General features: G+C 38.1%; 1 protein-coding gene and 1 pseudogene across 5 annotated transcripts in view; both read left to right on the top strand.

Annotated features, from left to right (window-relative positions):
- The window catches only part of EMCN (endomucin), a 121,635-nt gene that overhangs the window by 62,107 nt on the left and 39,954 nt on the right, over window positions 1-19,574 (top strand). For all 5 annotated transcript variants that reach the window (NM_001076420.2, XM_005207702.5, XM_010805951.4 and 2 more), the window contains 1 exon segment: window positions 6,207-6,317. In NM_001076420.2, the coding sequence (NP_001069888.1) occupies window positions 6,207-6,317 (111 nt within the window).
- Window positions 14,318-14,493, top strand: LOC112447197 (uncharacterized; annotated as a pseudogene).

Here is a 19,574-nt window from a genome sequence, read left to right on the forward strand (position 1 = left end):
CCTCATAAAATCTTTTGAGAAGTCCAAAACGTGAATATATCAAACAAATAAAAGTTGGGCTGCTGAGTTTGAAGCCGTGTAGTGGTGGAAAGCTCAGAGTGGACTGCTGGCTGTTTCTCTCTTACCATCAAAGACAGCCTGCAAGGCTTCCCTACAGAGCCCTTCAGGCTTTAGTGGTACAGTTAAAATTTACTGAGGTAGTCATTATTTTGTTTACTTAAATTCTATTTATAGTAAAATAAAAAATGAATCTGTTCTACAACTGGAAAGCAAAGCATCTCTTTTTCACCCATCACCTGACCTGGGAATGACCTCATTGGTAATCATGAATTAGAGTTTTCAAAAGGGGCAGCTCAAGTGTTGAGAAATTTTTAATGTCCTCATAAATATGATTGCTGCTTTTCATATGTAACACCTTATGAGTAAATAAGATCAACAGATATGAAAAAATAAATAAGAAACTCCTATCAGTATTTGCTATGGCTCTAAGAAACACGGTTAAAATAGAATTTAAGGGAATAGAAAGTCAACATCCATTTATCAGTGAAGTCTCTAAGAAAGAACGAAGAGATCAGAAAATTACGACATTGCTCCAAGGTCACCAGATATCTCAGCCCACTTGACTTGGGTGGTTGCTGTGTGTGCTTAGTCACTCAGGTGTGTCCGACTCTTGCGACCCCACGGACTGTAGCCCACCAGGCTCTTCTGTCCATGGGATTCTCCAGGCAAGAATACTGGAGTGGGTTGCCACGCCCTCCTCCAGGGGATCTTCCCAACCCAGGGATCCAATCCAGGTCTCCCTCTTTACAGGAGGATTCTTTACCATCTGAGCCACCAAGGAAGCATACAATGCAAAAAGCCACTCTAAGTAAGTACAGATATAAGTTTATTCCTGACCTAGGATCAGTCTCAAATTCCTATAAGCACTTACCTTGGGAAATTGAATTAGAGAATAGAGAGACTTGGAGACACCTAAACACCCCATTAGGCCAGCCCTAAGCAACAGGGATCTCTCAGCCATCTGCTCAGCCTACTTTTCTAGGGTTACTGTAGGTGGTACTTGACGATTTGGCAAGAGACATGCTAAGCACACCATTCCAATAGACCCTTAAGGCCTACCTTAGTCCAGCCTCTAAATAATATAGACAAGAAAAAGGAAATATAATATTTACATAAAAATAGACATTCTCCTCTTCTTGTATTCCCCTGGAAGCTGTATACATTGCTTCCTTGCCACCATTCTGTGCTTCTCTGGAATCTTTGGGGACCCATCAGAGTCTAGTTTCATTATCTGAGTTCCTCTTCCTTTGGCGTGGGTACTGGAAGACATGTTACCATCTTAGGGTTTTACAGTGTACAATAACATTTATAAAAATTCTTGGTAATCCAAAGACATTCATTTGATGTTTTTTAAAAAATCTATGAAGCTCCTAGTAGTTTGACTATGGAAGTATTTTTTAACATAAACAAAACATACCAGAGTATTAGTATTCTATAACATATGTTTCAGTAAATGTTAACTGTCAAAAATTCACTGATCCCATATTCTATTTCTGAAGACAATGTGACCACACAAAAGATTTTGTTATGTGCATTGGATACTGTAAGTCAAATTATGTAATTTCAAAGGAATAAAGCTGATTAACCCCCTTCCCTGCACAAGTTAACTCCATAAATCCTCTCTCTCAAGTCAGTCTGCTATAAACACACCTTAAATCCCTAATATAATGTCCACATTTATTGTTTACTCCCCCAGATTTAATCTCCCAAAACATACAAAATGAATCTCACATTGATAATACCAACACAGATTATAAAACAGCCCATATTCCTCACACTCATTCTACTTAGTTCTAATCAGTGGTCTAACATAAGACTCTGGTTGGAGTCAAAGTCTCTTCTCTACGCTTACCCTCTAGTACTGATAAGACTTTCTCAAGTATCTGTTATATTAGATTCTCTTTATCCTTAGTTAATTATTGTATAAAAATTTCTTATATTTTGTCTTCCATGCATTCCACCTATTGCTGTTGTTGTTGTTCAGTTGCTAAGTCATCTCTGACTCTTTGTAACCCCATGGAATGCAGCATGCCAGGCTCCTCTGTCCTCCACTATCTCCTTGAGTTTGCTCAAACTCATGTCCATTGAGTCAATAATGCCATCTAACCATCTCATCTTTTGTCATCCCCATCTCTTCCTCCCAAAACCTTTCCCAACATCAATATCTTTTCCAATGAGACGGCTCTTCGCATCAGGTGGCCCAAGTTTGGAGCTTAAGCTTCAGCAACAGTTCTCCAATGAATATTCAGGGTTGATTTCTTTAGGATTAACTGGTTTGATTGTGCTGTCCAAGGGACTCTCAAGAATCTTTTCCAGTACCACAATTCAAAAACATCAATTTTTTGGCTCTTGGTCTTCTTTATGGTCCAACTTTCACAGTCGTACACGACTGCTGGGAAAACCATAGCTTTCACTATACGGATCTTTGTCATCAAAGTGATGTCTCTGCTTTTTAATACTCTGTCTAGGTTTGTTATCCTTCCAAGAAGCAAGCGTTTTTAAAATATCATGGCTGCAGTCACCATCTGCAGTGATTTTGGAACCCAGGAAAATGAAATCTGTCACTGCTTCCACTTTTCCCCCTTGTATTTGCCATGAAGTGGTGGGACCAGAGGCTGTGTTCTTCCTTTTTAACAGTTGAGTTTTAAGCCAGTTTTTTTCATTCTCCTCCTTCACTCTCATCAAGGGGTCCTTTAGTTTCTCCTTGCTTTCTGTCATTAGAGTTATATCATATGCATATCTGAGGTTATTGATATTTCTCCCAGCAATCTTGACTCCAGCTTGTGATTCATCCAGCCTGGCATTTGTAATGATGTACACTGTATTTAAGTTAAATAAGCAGCGTGACAATATGCAACCTTGATGTATTCCTTTCCCAATTTGGAACTAGTCTGTTGTTCCATGTCTGGTTCTAACTGTTGCTTCTTGACTTCATACAGGTTTCTCAGGAGACAGGTAAGGTGGTTTGGTATTCCCATCTCTTTCAGAATTTTCAAGTTTGTTGTGACAGACACAGTCAAAAGGCTTTCTCATAGTCAATGAAGTAGAAGTAGCTGTTTTTCTGGAATTCCCTTGCTTTCTCTATCTCCATGATCCAGCAGATGTTGGCAATTTGATCTTCTCTGATTCCTCTCCCTTTTCTAAACCCAATTTTACATTTGGAAGTTCTTGGTTCTCATACTGCTGAAGCCTAGCTTGAGCATGAATTTGCTAGCATGAGAAATGAGTTCAGATGTATAGTAGTTTAGACATTCTTTGGAATTTCCCTACTTTGGGATTGGAATGAAAACTGACTTTTTCTAGTCCTATGGCCACTGCTGAGTTTTCCAAATTTGCTGACATATTGAGTGCAGCACTTTAATAGCATCATCTTTTAGGATTTGAAATAGCTCAGCTAGAATTCCATCACCTCCACTAGCTTCTTAGTGATGCTTCCTAAGACTCATTTGACTTCAGACTCCAGGATGTCTGGCTCTAGGTGAGTGATCACACCATCATGGTTATCTGGGACATCAAGATCTTTTTTGTATAGTTCCTCTGTGTTCTTGCCACCTGTTCTTAATCTATTCTGCTTCTGTTAGGTCCATACCATTTCTTTCCTTATTCATGTCCATCCATGCATGATTGTTCCTTTGATATCTCCAATTTTCTTGAAGAGATCTCTAGTCTTTCCCATTCTATTGTTTTCCTCTATTTCTTTGCATTATTCATTTATGAAGGCCTTATCTCTCCTTGCTTTCCCCTGGAAATCTGCATTCAGTTGGGTATATCTTTCCCTTTCTCCTTTGCTTTTCACTGTCTTCTTTCCTCAGCTATTCATAAGGCCTCCTCAGACAACCACTTTGCCTTCTTGCATTTCTTTTTCTTGGAGATGGTTATGGTCACTACTTCCTGTACAATGTTATGAACCTCTGTCCATAGTTCTTCAGGCACTCTGTCTACCAGATCTAATCCCTTAAATCTATTTGTCACATTCATTGTATAATTGTAAGGGATTTGATTAGGTCAAACATGAATGGCCTAGTGGTTTTCCCTACTTTCTTCATCTTAAGTCTGAATTTTGCAATAAGGAGCTCATGATCTGGGCCACCGTCAGCTCTAGGTCTTGTTTTTGGTGACTGTATAGAGCTTCTTCATCTTTGGCTGCAAAAAATATAATCAGTCTGATTTCGATGTTGACCTTCTGGTGATGTCCATGTGTAGAGTCTTCTCTTGTGTTGTTGGAAGAGGGTGTTTGCTGTGACCAGTGTGTTCTCTTGGCAAAACTCTGTTAGCCTTTGCTCTGCTTCATTTTGTACTCCAAGGCCAAACTTGCCTGTTATTCCAGGTTATCTCTTGACTTCCTACTTTTGCATTCCAGTCCCCTATGACGAAAGGGACATCTTTTTCTGGTGTTAGTTCTAGATAGTCTTGTAGGTTTTCATAGAACCATTCAACTTCAGCTTCTTTGGCATTAGTGGTTGGTGAGTAGACTTTGATTACTGTGATGTTGAATGGTTTGCCTTGGAAATGAACTGAGATCATCCTGTTGTTTTTGAGATTGCACCCAAGTACTGAATTTCAGATTCTTTTGTTGACTATGAGGGCTATTCCATTTCTTCTAAGGGATTCTTGCCCACAGTAGTAGATATAGTGGTAATTCTCTTAAGTAAAATTTTTGGCATTGTAACCCAGCTATTCCATTTTCTGCTCTTCTCTTTGTATTTTTATAAACTGGTAGCCCCTCTCATCTTTCTTAGCTACATATTCTTTTTTCCCCCCATCACCAAGACTACTGAATCTGCTTCATATTAGAGAATTTTTTAGGCCATCAGGATAGCTTTTTCATGGTTTCCAATTTTAGCTCAGGAGAAGAATTCTCTGAAGATTTATGAAGAAACCCTGTTCTGATGTTTTTCAAGCATCTTCTCTTGTAGTTCCAGTGAAAAGCAAAATCTTTATCCCCATGTTCCTCCATCCTCAAGTATTGAGTTTCTGTACCTTTCCACTTCCATGCTATTGCAAAGATCAATTTCTGCTTTCCTGCTGTAAGAATAAGACATTTCTTTACTTCCTCAAATATTTCCCTTTTAATTTAATACTTTAAGATTCTTCTGAAGTTTTGCCCATTTTCACTCATTCTTTCTCATATGCAGCATTAATCCTTAGCCTATGTTCAAATTTTTTCACTTTCCTTGACATATCAATTCCTAAAGCCTTTTTCATTGGAAGACACATTTACCCACCATCTGTGAGGTCTTTCTACAAACTATCAGCTTCTCCAGCATGAATCTCTCAAGTGTACTAAGAATCTGCAGTACACTGTAGATGCTTAATGCCACAGAATGAAACCTGATTGGCGCTTCTGGAAGGTACCCACAGTTCAGGCTTCCAGGCCTCTTTGTGATAAAAATCTATTAAACTGCATTCCCCTCATTGCCAACCAACACCATATCTAGCTAACAGTAACACTAGTCCTGTGCTGTACTTTGAAAAGCCTTGAGGTCATCGATCATTTTGTTTTATAATATTCATGCAAATATAGATGATTTAAAATATCCCAATGCTATTTTTGAAAACTCAGCTTATTTTTCTTTGTTTCTTTGTTGTTAAATTTCCTTCCCCCACTCCCCAAAATGAACTAAATATAATTAAAAAGTTTATTCTATTCACTTCCTGTCATCTCTTTCCTCCAAGCTACCCCACGTACCTGAAAATTCTCTCCTAGACAGCATGAGAGCCATGGTACCATTTTCAACTACTACTACTGCCTTACCAACCCCTTTCTAGGGTAGCTGAGAACTAGTTTCACATCGGAAAAATTTGGCTTGCTCCCGTTATGTGACCGTGGGAAAATTCTATAACTTTTCTGAGTCATACACAAAATTATGATCATATTTACTACTTAATTCATAAAATTACTATGTGATCAAATGAAATAACCTATATCAGACAAATAGGAGAGTCTAATCTCCCTTCACTTTAAAAAATGTAATTAACTGACTCACCAAAAGGTAGATATCAAAACACTGAATTTCTATACCTTGATCAGAAGACTTTAAGTAGCTAACCTTCAAGTTGTAACTGGATGTTTATATTAATATTAATGATACAGTCTAGTGATTGATTACACCCCTGATGACTACTCATTCTTTTTTCATAATTAGGAGCTAGCACCGAAAGCATCATGGAGACCAAGTTGAGTACTACAGAAGCAACAGTGATGAGTCAATCACTTTCAAATGCTGTTTCCACATCACAAAGCTCCGACTCCAAGAGTAAGTACAAGAATCTGTGCTGAAATGTTCAGTTCAGTTGCTCAGTTGTGTCTGACTCTTTGCAACTCCACAAACTGCAGCACACCAGGCCTCCCTGTCCATCACCAACTCCTGGAGTCCACCCAAACCCATGTCCATTGAGTCAGTGATGCCATCCAACCATCTCATCCTCTGTCGTCCCCTTCTCCTCCTGCCCTCAATCTTTCCCAGCATCAGGGTCTTTTCCAACGAGTCAGCTCTTCACATCAGGTGGCCAAAGTATTGGAGTTTCACCTTCAACATCAGTCCTTCCAATGAACACCCAGGACTGATCTGCTTTAGGATGAACTGGTTGGATCTCCTTGCAGTCAAAGGGACTCTAAAGAGTCTTCTCCAGCACCACAGTTCAAAAGCATCAATTCTTCGGTGCTCAGCTTTCTTTATAGTCCAACTCTCACATCCATACATGACTACTGGAAAAACCATAGCCTTGACTAGACAGACCTTTGTGGACAAAGTAATGTCTCTGTTTTTTAATATGCTCTCTAGGTTGGTCATAACTTTCCTTCCAAGGAGTAAGTGTCTCTTAATTTAATGGCTGCAATCACCATCTGCAATGATTTTGGAGCCTAAAAAAATAAAGTCAGCCACTGTTTCCACTTGTTTCCCCATCTACATGCCATGATGTGATGGGATTGGATGCCATGATCTTAGTTTTCTGAATGTTGAGCTTTAAGTCAACTTTTTCACTGAAATGTTAAACTAGTATATTGGATAGAACTAAACTCAGAAAGTTTTCCAGCCCACATTTACAAAAGAACCATGTCCCACTTATATTCTTCCTTTGTTGTTATTGCTGTTGTTTAGTTGCTAAGTTGTGTCCAACTCTTTTGTGACCCCGTGGACTGTGGCCAATCAGGTTCCTCTCTCCATGGGATTTCCAAGGCAAGAATACTGGAGTGGTTTGCCATTTCCTTCTTCAGAGAATAATCCTGACCTAGGAGTCAAACCCACATCTGTTGCAATGGCAGGTGGGTTCCTTACCACTGAGCCACCAGGAAAGCCTGTGTTCTCTCCTAATCTCCACAAATAGGACAACGATTTGGCAACTTTGCTTTGTATGGTGACACTCTATCCCTCCATAGCTGCAAATAAGTGGATGCCAAGGAGGATCAGGTCAAGCCTGGGTGATAATCTATGATATCATCTAACAGAAAATGGTAAGATTGGCCAAAGCATCAGACAACTTTGATGAAATAGGAAAAAAAATTAGAAAGGAACAAATTGTTAAAACTGACTCAAGAAGTTAGAAAGACTGAAAAGACCTAAAACAATTTAAGATTCTGCATTAAAATTTTAAATAAAGAAAGTTCCAAGCAGAATGGCAAAAATTCTGAATTCTATAAAAATATTCTCAGAAGTAATACTAATTTTTCTCAAACTCTTTTGTGACATAGAGGAAACTTGGGACAAATAATTATCTGAGGCCAGTATTACCATAACACCAAAGATAGAAAAGGATGAAAAGAAAATGCAAATAAAACTATAGACCAATATCCTTCATGAACACAGACACAAATATCCTTAATACAATATTAGAAAAAATCAGTAACATATGAAAAGTGATAAAAACATGAACAAATAGGATTCACTTAGGAATGCAAAGTTGGTTTAAGATATGAAAATCAAGTAATGTAATATACCATCTTAGTAGAATCAACAAATGTAGAAAAAACATTTGGCAAAATAAGATTCCCACTCAATTAAAACTCTCAATTAGCTAGAAATAAATAAAACTTCCTCAAACTGATCAAGGATATATATGAAAAATATATAGTAAATGTTTTACTTAATAATGAAAGACTAAATACTTTCCTTTTAAAATCTGAAACACAACAAAGATGTCTACTCTCACCAGTACTATTCAAAATTATAACTGGAGTTTGTTTATTAAGATTATAAATAGGTAGATAGAGATAGAAACATTCATCCAGATTGGAAAGGAAGAAATAAAAGTGTTTTTCTCAGCAAACTACATCATTATCTATATAGAAAACCTGAAGATTTCACAATAAATCTACTAGAACTAATAAAGAATATTCTATACCATTCATATTATGTTCTATACCACAGGAAATAATTCCATTCATAGTAGCCTCACAAATAATAAAATATTTAAGAGTAAATTTAACAATAGAAATGCAATATTTGTACACTAGACTAGAAAACACTTCTCTGAGAAATTAAATATCTAAATGGAAAAATTTCCGAGCTGGTGAACATGTGAACATTTGTTCACAGGAGAGGACATGGAAGCATCACATCCTTTCCCCATGCCTTGCCCTGTGCATCTTTCATCTGGCTGTTCCTGAAGTATATCCTTTTATAATTAGTGATCTAATGAGGTAACTGAAAGTGAATCATCAAGAAAGATTGTTTCCATCAGTAGGGCTAGTGGAGACCAGAATTAACAACTTAGCATTTCTGATTCCTTGCCCTGTGTTCTTTTCTTTATTCCATGCTGCTACCTCCATAGGTTTTTTGTCGTAGGTCAAATAGTCACATGAGCAGAACTGAACTAAGTCAGGCTAGTCAGTGATACCTAGCACATCATCTGGAGGGGCTCTAGTGGGTTCTAGGACTCTAAAATGGACACATGGATCAGTTTCCAGGCAAGAGGAGCAAAAGGACTAAGGGACCCCCAAAACCACAGCAGAGCTGAACCCCTTCTGATCACAATCTCTGAATATTCACACTGTGGAGTCTGGCATCGGAGCACATCTGGGAGACATGGCACATATAAGCCAGCAGGCCAGACACAGCAGGGCAGGGAGGGGAAGGCAACTTGTGTGCTTTCACTGTGATGCACACATGATTTAAATAATTCATTTATTTTAGCATTATGTGAAAAGACCACTTGTTAGTTTTCATGATTTAGACAAACCCACTAAGCATCAAAATAGAAAAATTTTCATTAGTACAATTACATCTGCTGCTTGAGCAAAGACATCAGATTTTGAAACATTACCACCAGTGTGAAAGTGCTAATGAGATGGAAAAGTGACATCATTTTGATTCTGACTTTAGCCACACAAAGCCATTTTCAAGGTTCAAAAGAAAGAAGAAATTGTGGTGGGGGTGTGTAAAATGTGATTTCAGTTGCTGCTGTATGTTTAAAAAATTTTAAAAGCCTGTGATATGTGTTTTGAACATTTTCTTGTTTTATACTGTAATAATCTACCATCAATTTTCAAAACAAATATATGTTTCTAAGTATATAACCATCAACAAAGACAGAAATAGAAAATCATTAAATGCAAACAGAAGACACTTTACCTAACCATATGTAAATTGTTAATAAAGCACACAAAAAATGCAAAAATAATCCAAGTTCTTTAAACAACATAGTCTTAACTGCACACCCTCCCCAGAAGAATGGATAAAGAGAGGGAGAGAAAAGAAAAACACTGAAAAGAAACCCTGAAATTCACTTGATGAGTTTGTTTTATTGAAATGAATATATTAGCTCTAAATACTTGGTATAAGTGAAAAAACAGATAAATGTGTTCTCAAGATGAAAAGGGGAGATACAAATACAGAATGGGGGAAGGAAAGTTAAACACTGCACTATCAGATTGAAACTTAAGGCATCAGCATAAATTCATGATTAAAATACAAATATGTATGTAAAATTGCAAAGAATATAAAATAAACAGACATTACATGTTCATAGTTTGGAAGACGATGTTTTAAGATGGCAATTCTTCTCAAGTTGATCAGTAACTGATAAAATAGTCAATGCAATTCCTATTAGAATAGCAGACAGTTTTTTTTTTTTTCTAGAAATTGATAAGCAAATCCCAAAATATATATGGGCTTCCCCAATAGCTCAGTTGGTAAAGAATCTGCCTGCAATACAGGAGACCCCAGTTTGATTCCTGGGTTGGGAAGATCCACTGGAGAAAGGATAGGCTACCCACTTCAGTATTCTTGGGCTTCCCTTGTGGCTCAGCTGGTAAAGAATCAGCCTGCAATGTGGGAGACCTGGGTTTGATCCCTGGGTTGGGAAGATACCTTGGAGAAGAGCACAGCTACCCACTCCAGTATTCTGGCCTAGAGAAGTCTGTGAACTGTATAACCCATAGGGTCGCAAAGAGTCGGACACAACTGAGCAACTTTCACCTTCACTTTCAAAATATATATGGAAATGAAAGTGACCTAGAATAGCCAAAACACTTTTGGAAAAGAACAATGTTGGAAGACTCAACCACCCCCAACTTCAAAACTTACTCTAAAGCTATAGTAATCAAAACAGGGTATGGAGTTAATGAGTGTTAAGAGTAGCATTATTCATAATTGTCAAATGCTGCGAACAACTCAAATGTCCATTAATTGGTGAAATAGAATATCTCATTGGATTTTCCATTTGAAATGCATTTGGAATGTTCCAAAACATGGGATATCCATATAAGACAGTACCACTCAACAGTTTGAAGATACAAAATACTGATGCATGCTGTAACAGCATGAATCTCAAATACATTATGCAGTGAAAGAAGCCTTTCACAAAATACAACAAATACAATTCCATTTCTGTGAAATATCCAGGATATTTTTTATGGGGACATAAACCAGATAAGTAGTTGCCTACACCTGAGGACCAGCCTGGGGACTGACTGCAGAAAGGCTCAAGGAAGTTTTTTATATTGAAGAAAATGTTCTAAAATTGGATTATAGTGATGGTTCAATGACTCTATAAATTTACAAAATATTATTGGGTTGTATACTTACAATGAGTGGATTAAGTGGTGGGTTTTCAGATAAATATTCATTTAAGAGCAAAAAGAAAATGTTGATCTAAGCCAATCAAATTTCCTTCCTGGGTAATCTGAACTGAACTAGAAAACCCAAACAAACCAAAAAGCAGGGGGGACTGGAGTAGCTCAGGGTTAGTAGAGAATCTGAGATGGCCATGGTGATTTGTGCGCTTGCCTCTGGCTTCAGGAGGCTTGAGTTGGCAGAGTCAGTAGAGAAGGCTACTGACTATAGAGAGACTATGTGGGGAAATGGAGAGATCCCATGAGCAAGGTTAAGTTGTTCAAGAGACATGGAAAAAGTAACAGGACCTGGAGCTCTTCTGATTCCTGACAGATCTTTAGTTGCAGTCCACACGTATCTCCACAAGTACTTCCCTTATCCTGGCCTCCGTGATTTGAAGTGATCTGTGTGTTTAGTAAAAATATCCTAACTAGAAAAGCTACTAATCATCTATAAGAGCCTTATCAAATCCTGCTCATTATACATACTGGATGCATTTTTGGCGTACCCAGAGTCCTTAAATGGAGAAGGGAATGGCTACCCACTCCAGTATCCTTGCTTGGAGAATCCCCATGGACAGAGGAGCCTGGGGGGCTACAGTCCCTGGAGTAGCAAAGAGTCGGCCACCACTGAGCAACTGAGCACATAGTCCTTAAAAAGACATCGCTACAGGTGACTCAGTCTCCAAGTCTCTTCTTAGGAGACCTCTAAGCACTGTGGACACTCAAGGCTCACTCTTGTCTAGAAGCATGTTGGTAATATCCATTTCCCCCCTTTCTATTGTAATCATCTTAGACATGACATGAAGAAGGTTATTTAGGAGAAGTCTGATTCCACACCATAATTGTAAACTAATAATTGTATATAGTTAGTCACCATGTAGAGAAATTTGAAGAGGAGGGTCATTTTTCCTTCATAACAAGAACATTTCTCTGTGGCAGTGTTTTGGGTTCTGATAAGCAGAATTTATATGGTAGACAATATATGTCTGAAAAGTACCTTTGGCAAACCAAAACCTCATGCATTTTATAAGTGCCCCAATACAAACAAGAATAAAAGCGAACTATGCGTCTGCTAAATGTGTAACAGTTGACGATTCATCTCCTTCTTAAGCATATGAGCAGTGGGTGCTTGAATAGTGACCTTCAGAGAAAGGCACTGTGGGGACATTGTCTCAAATTCAGGCTTGATTTTAGAGTAGAGAGGAGTCATGAGGTCTGTTGACAGGGAAAGACAGCCTATTGCTTTCTCCTTCTGGGGATTCTGACTTAGCTAGGGAGAATATGTGTAACAAGATTGTAGGTAGGAGACATTGAGATGGGCAAGTACCAGTACCTAATTCTACTAAAGCAACTGTGGGTAAAATGAAAGTGAAAGTGTTTGTCACGCAGTCATGTCCAACTCTTTGTGACCCCATGGGCTTCTCTGTGGAATTCTCCAGGCAAGAATACTAGAGTGGGTTGCCATTCTCTTCTCCAGGGGATCTTCCCAATTCCAGGATTGAACCCGGGTCTCCCGCATTGCTGGCAGAGGAAGCCTCAAGTGTATGGGTAAAAATACTTCTAAACAATTTGCCATGTCAGAGCCTCTGCTACCGCAGAAGATATAATATTACAGACTTGAACTCTGAAGGGAAAAATCTGACTTTTATTAATTAAAAATAAGTAACATTTATAAGAAATTAGTAGGTTATTTAGTCAAGGGTTAATAACATTTATATGTAACAAATAATTTATCATGTATGTTTTCCTTTTGCATAATCTATCCTAGTTTAGTATAGAGTTTGTTTTTAATACAAAAAGCATATATAATTGTATAAAGATCAAGTAACTACTTCAGATATACTACTGGTTGAACATGAGAATGGCTTCTGCACAAGCCTGTACTTTTCGAGGCACCACACCCTTCTTTAAAGAAATGGTCACCCCAATTATGCCAAGAGGAAGTTGGCTTATTGTATACTAACAATGATTCTGAAATCAGATAAAGAAAGTGGAAGGGTTAGCAAACTTACTTAGTCGTGTTTGACTCTTTGTGAACCCATGGACTGTAGCCCACCAGGCTCCTTTGTCCATGGAATTCCCTAGGCAAGAATACTGGAGTGGATAGCCATTTCCTTCTCCAGGGGATCTTCCTGACTTAGGGATTGAACCCAGATCTCCTACATTGCAGGCAGACATTTTACCAACTGAGCCACCAGGGAAGCCCTTGAAATCAAATAGCTTAGATTCAAATAATAGCACAACCATTTATTTGGACTTTGGCCTTTGGTAAGCTGTTTAACTTCTCTGTGCCTCAGTTTCCTCATCTGTAAAATAGTTGTATGACTACACTTTTACAGGATTCTTGTGAAGATTAAAAGAGATAAAATAATATGAAGCTTAAAACAGTGTCTGAAAAGAAAACAATACATTTTAGTTATTAATATTATTTTGGTACTGATAATCCTTACAAAAGCCAAGCAAAGACGGTATTTATGGTATCAGTTTCACAAATAAGGAAACAAGTTCAGAAAGATGAAATGACTCACCCAATGTTAAAAGATGTAATTCAAACCCTGTTTTTCTCGCCTGAAACTCCATAAATATCGATATACCACACTTTCTCTCATTACAAATATTTCACATAAAGTATCTGAAGGAATTAGAAAGCGGGTAGCTTTTAATTGGGTGCATCATATGCTTGACAAACAGAAGTTCAATCAGTATAACACTGACCAACTGACTGAATATAAACCTGGGATTCTCACCAGAAACCTGGGATTCGCACCAGAGTGGTTCTCATGCTGTTGCCAACCATGCCAGATTTATTCCTGACCATGTGATTTGTTCAACCTGTCTTCCTCATCTGTATGGTCATTCTTTCTTCCCCTTGTCCTTCCTCGAACTGATTATTAAAATTCTACGCAACCATAAAGAACCTCTACAAAATATCACCTCAGTATTTCCCACACCTTAATGAGGTTTCCAGATATATGTACCATCTGCACTATTATTCATTTAGTACTTTCTTTAAATGGATGCACTTTTTAATTCTTAAATTTGTTTGAAAAGGAAACCATCATGAATGAAAAACCAGTTTGAATTAGTATAAGCAGAAGCTAGAAAGTCTCTGTGATGTAAGCAAAATAAAATAAAATTCTCGCTAGATTTTGTTGCTTACCAAAGGCTCTGAGTTTTAGCCTTGCTTAATAAATAAATCAAATACTTACCTGGCAGGGGAGATACTGGTATGATGAAGGTGATTTTCACCTCCCCCCACTGCCTCCCCCGCAGCGTGGCTTATCTATCACACTTCGGATGTGCTGACCCCTGCAATTTCCACAAAACTTGACTGCATAATTTGTGGTTGTAGGGGACTGCATTTGCACTTTTCCCTGTGTGGTGGAAAAAAAGATAAGTACATTCTAGGTATTAATGACATATTTGCATCAAATTGAAATTTTGAAACTTCTTCATTGAAATAAACTCACAAAAAAATTGAAAATAATTACTTTCTCACTGAATGTTTCAATCTTATTTAACGCCACTTTCCAGTATAGAATCTCTCATATAATGCTATGCATCTCATGCTTTGGAAAAGTCTAATTTTTCTGATCACTCAGGCTCATTATTTCTTTTGTGAATGGCACCATTTATCTATGACATTTATCAGGGAACTTAATTGCAATGTTTCTTACATGCTATTTAATTAGTTTGTATCATTTCATGTGGGCAGATAAAAGAGGAATTCTCAGGAGAACAAAGTCTTAGTCACACATCACCATTTATCCAAACCAGAATTAATCTTTCGTACAATGACTCAGTCAATGCTTTGTTGGGGGAATGGGGGATGGTATGTATGAGGGGGAATGAGAAGAAAAATTTTAATTGGTCATAGTAAATTATTTTTAAGCAAATCAGTAAAGAATTATATATGGGAACAACTACATTTTTTTCCTGGGACTTTAAATGATAAATCATGTTCTGTAGGTAATTATATACAGCTATATATAGCTGGAAATACAATGGCTTTTGTAAGATAATATTTAGCAAAGTTACTTGTATTATTGCTTAAGCTTTCTATCTTAAAAGCTGATAGTTTAAGCAAGGTTTAGTTTGGGATTAAATTGTGGATTAAAGTTTAGCATTTTGAAGTTCATTTGCATTTCATAAGACTTCAGTTTCAAGCTGAACTCAACTTCAAACTTCAGTTTCAAACTCAACCAAGAGATTTAAGTTGCCGAACACCCTGATTAAGGATTTGGTCTTTACTCAACAACTAAGTTTGAGACTAGGTTAACAGAATGTACTACACTCATTTCTATTTAACTTCCACTTACTCAGCAGATAAAGAATCTGCCTATAATGCAGGAGACATGGGAGATGCAGGTTTGATCCCTGGGTCTGGAAAATCCACTGGAAGAGGAAATGGCAACCCACTCCAGTATTCTTGCCTGGGAAATCCCATGGACAGAGGAGCCATGCAGGCTATAGTCCCAAAAGGTTGCAGAGTCGAACACAACTGAATGACTAAGCACACCTGCTTCCTCTCCAGATCAGAATTTGGCCTTTTCTTAAAGCATATTTGCATTATGAAACTTAAACACACACACACAGGAATAATTACAGATGTCTTCACTTTTCATTAGTTTCCACAACTTTAGCCACATTCCATAGCATTCATCTCTATTCAGATTTTATATTCACAAAACTGAGTCGAAATTTGAAAATAGAATGCCGTATGAAGTTTTATTATCTTCAAAATAATACATCCTTGATTTCAGGATAAAAAGGTATATATTTCCCAGTACTGATTAAGTATTTAAGATTTACAGAATTTCCTTCTCAGAATAACAATATATTCATTCGTATAGAAATATCTGGACCTCTGAAGACTCAAGTAAAGGGTTTTGAATTGCTATTTTTTTTTCACTATTGCACTACTTCTTAAGGCATAGTCATTTTTATTTTATGTAATATGTCCCTGAGAAGTCATTATGCATTTTTGAAGGATGAAAAAAATGCAAAAAAGAATAGTCAGGAGGCTTTGTCTGATATGAGTTTAAAATTGTTCATTCTCCATAAAGTCTATCAGCAAGAAAGATTATGACCTTATATTAAAAGCAGGAAGAACAAAGGTTTTGATTTCGTTTATATTCTAATCCTCTGGCAGCTGATAAATATTTTAACTGCATCCTCCAAGTACAGCATTATGCCATGTACAAAATTATTTTAACTAGTTATGAAAAGTAGAAATTAATTACATAAGCTTTCCACTCAGAACAGTTTATTGGAAAAAAAAGCTGTCTCAGTAAAAGAAGATGGACCTTAGAACCAACGGACCTGAATTATAATCACTGTCCTCCCTTTGAGAACATAGTTTCACTTCTTTACTGCAGATGTGCAAAATGAAAATAATAACATCTTTCTCATAGACATAAATGATTAATATATGGAATTGATCAGAAGAGTTGCTTCAAAAATAGTAGCTATCATTATCCAACTAGCAATTTTTAATAACACATTCATTTTGCCTTAAAAATTGAATTCAGTAGGTAAAATTCGTTTTTATTTTTATTATTATTATCAATTATTATTTTATATTATTATTTGTTCATTCCCTATGTTTTTACCAGAGACCTAGTATGGATACTATGGACAGACCTAGTACGAAGAAGGCAATGGCACCCACTCCAGTACTCCTGCCTGGAAAATCCCAGGGACGGAGGGGCCTGGTGGGCTGCAGTCCATGGGGTCACTAGGAGTCGGGCACGACTAAGCGACTTCAATTTCACTTTTCACTTTCATGCATTGGAGAAGGAAATGGCACCCCACTCCAGTGTTCTTGCCTGGAGAATCCCAGGGACGGGGGAGCCTGGTGGGCTGCCGTCTATGGGGTCACACAGTCAGACACGACTGAAGTGACTTAGCAGCAGTATGGATAGTAGATGCTGAAATTATGACTCTGAGTAAAATAAGAAATCTCTGTCCTCCTGGACTTACATTCTAACAGGAAACAAAGCCATTTAAAAAAAATAAATGTCCCTGGAGTGATAAACTGGTGAGCAAACAAAGAATCATGGTGGGCTGAGATAGAGGGAAATGAGAAGACAACTTTCAATAAGGTGGTTGGAGAAGACTTCTCTGAGTGGTGACACCTGAACAGCCATGAAGGGTGAGAAGGAGCCAGTGTAGGCCTGAGAGGACAGCCCACAGGCTTAGGGCCAGCAGGCCATCTGAAGCAAGGGATCCCTGGGACATTTATCTACCATGGAGACACGAAGCAGGCTGTGACAGCGGGAGTGAATTGAGGAGCAAGGCAGAAGCCAAGTCCTATGGAGAACCGCTAACTGTAGTGAGGAGAGGAATAAGGAGCCATTGGAGTAGTGAAATGTAAATTAAAAAAAAATTTTCTAGGTGGCTGTTACACATACTAAGGAGAGAGATATAGGTGCTAGATGAATAGTAGTCAATTGAATGGTGAGGCATATGTGGAATATATTTTGAAGCTAGGGCTGATGAGGTGAGAAAAAAAAATGAATCAAGAAAAAAAAAAGAAGAAAGGCCACTACTTTTTGGCTCATGCACCTGGGAGGCAATGGTACCATCAGTTCAGTTCAGTTCAGTTCAGTCGCTCAGTCGTGTCTGACTCTTTGTGACCCCATGAATCGCAGCACGCCAGGCCTCCCTGTCCATCACCAACTCCCGGAGTTCACCCAGACTCACGTCCATGGAGTCAGTGATGCCATCCAGCCATCTCATCCTCTGTCGTCCCCTTCTCCTCCTGCCCACAATCCCTCCCAGCATCAGAGTCTTTTCCAAAGAGTCAGTTCTTCGCATCAGGTGGCCAAAGTACTGGAGTTTCAGCTTTAGCATCATTCCCTCCAAAGAAATCCCAGGGCTCATCTCCTTCAGAATGGACTGGTTGGATCTCCTTGCAGTCCAAGGGACTCTCAAGAGTCTTCTCCAACACCACAGTTCAAAAGCATCAATTCTTCAGTGCTCAGCCTTCTTCACAGTCCAACTCTCACATCCATACATGACCACAGGAAAAACCATAGCCTTGACTAGACGGACCTTTGTTGGCAAAGTAATGTCTCTGCTTTTGAATATGCTATCTAGGTTGGTCATAACTTTCCTTCACAGACATAAAAATGAAGGAAATAATGCCACTTGCAGCAACATTGATAGACCTAGAATGTATCATGCTAAGTGAAGTCGGACAGAGAAAGACACATGATACTGCTTATATGTGGAATCTAAAACAAAAAGCTACAAATGAACTTATTTACAAAATAGAAATAGACCCCCAGACATAGAAAACAAAGCTGTGGTTACCAAAAGAGGGGAGAAAGGGGAGATAAATTAGGAGTCTGGAATTAAGATACATACACTATTGTATATAAAATAGATAAGAATGAGATTTACTGCATAGCACAGGGACTTATGGGCTTCCCTGGTGGCTCATCAGTAAAGACTCCACCTACAATTCAGGAACTACAGGAGACACAGGTTTGATCCCTGGCTCAGGAAGATCCCCTCGAGGGGGGCATGGCAATCCACTCCAGTATCTCGCCCGGGAAATCCCATGAACAGAGGAGCTTGACAGGCTACAGTCCTTGGGGTTGCTAAGAGCTGGACACGACTGAAGCAACTTAGCACTCAATATTTTGCAATAACCTATAAGGCAAAAATCTGAAAAAGAGTATATTTAGATATAAAACTGAATCACTGTGCTGTATACCTGCAACTAACACAGCATTTTATATCAACTCTACTTCAGTTTTTTAAAAAAAAGAGTTCTGTTTGGAGCATGTAAAATTTAAGATGCTGTTAAGACAGTCAGGTGAAGATACAAAGGAAGCAAGTGGATGTTTGTATCCACCATCATTATTGGGCTTCTATTTATCTCAAATATTTCTATATTTTTTTATGGAAAATCTTGATTCGTGGTGCAAACACTCAGGTTTGTTGAAATGATATTTGCTTATAATTCTCTCAAGCGATTTTACTTGTAGAAAGCTCTTCTGAGCTCTATTCCCTTTAGAGGAATTTCTTAAATTTCAAAGGTATCTGTCTGAACCATCCTGAATCTTCCTCAGATCAAGAGATGTGCAATATCTTAGTAGGAGTATGACATATGGCAGTGCCACTCATGAAGCACCCACTGAAGTTTCGGTAGTCTTCTGGATTCTCTTGGCATATTCAAGAAGTGGGGTTGTACCAGATGCCCCAAAGGAGGATGCAGCGAACTTTGGCTCACAGGCCAAATCCAAGCCCCAGTCTATTTTTGTAATTAAAATTTAATGAGAATATTGCCATACCTATTCTTTAGATATTACATATGGCTGTATTCACACTACAGTAGCAAAAGCTGAATAGTTAGTAGAGACTTATGGCCCACAAAGCTTAAATGCTATCTGTCCCTTTAAGAAAGAGTTGACTGACCCCTGCTCTGAAGTTTCTTTTATTCAGGAAG

The sequence above is a fragment of the Bos taurus genome, chromosome 6 (genome assembly GCF_002263795.3).
Source record: "Bos taurus isolate L1 Dominette 01449 registration number 42190680 breed Hereford chromosome 6, ARS-UCD2.0, whole genome shotgun sequence".
Classification (NCBI taxonomy): domain Eukaryota; kingdom Metazoa; phylum Chordata; class Mammalia; order Artiodactyla; family Bovidae; genus Bos; species Bos taurus.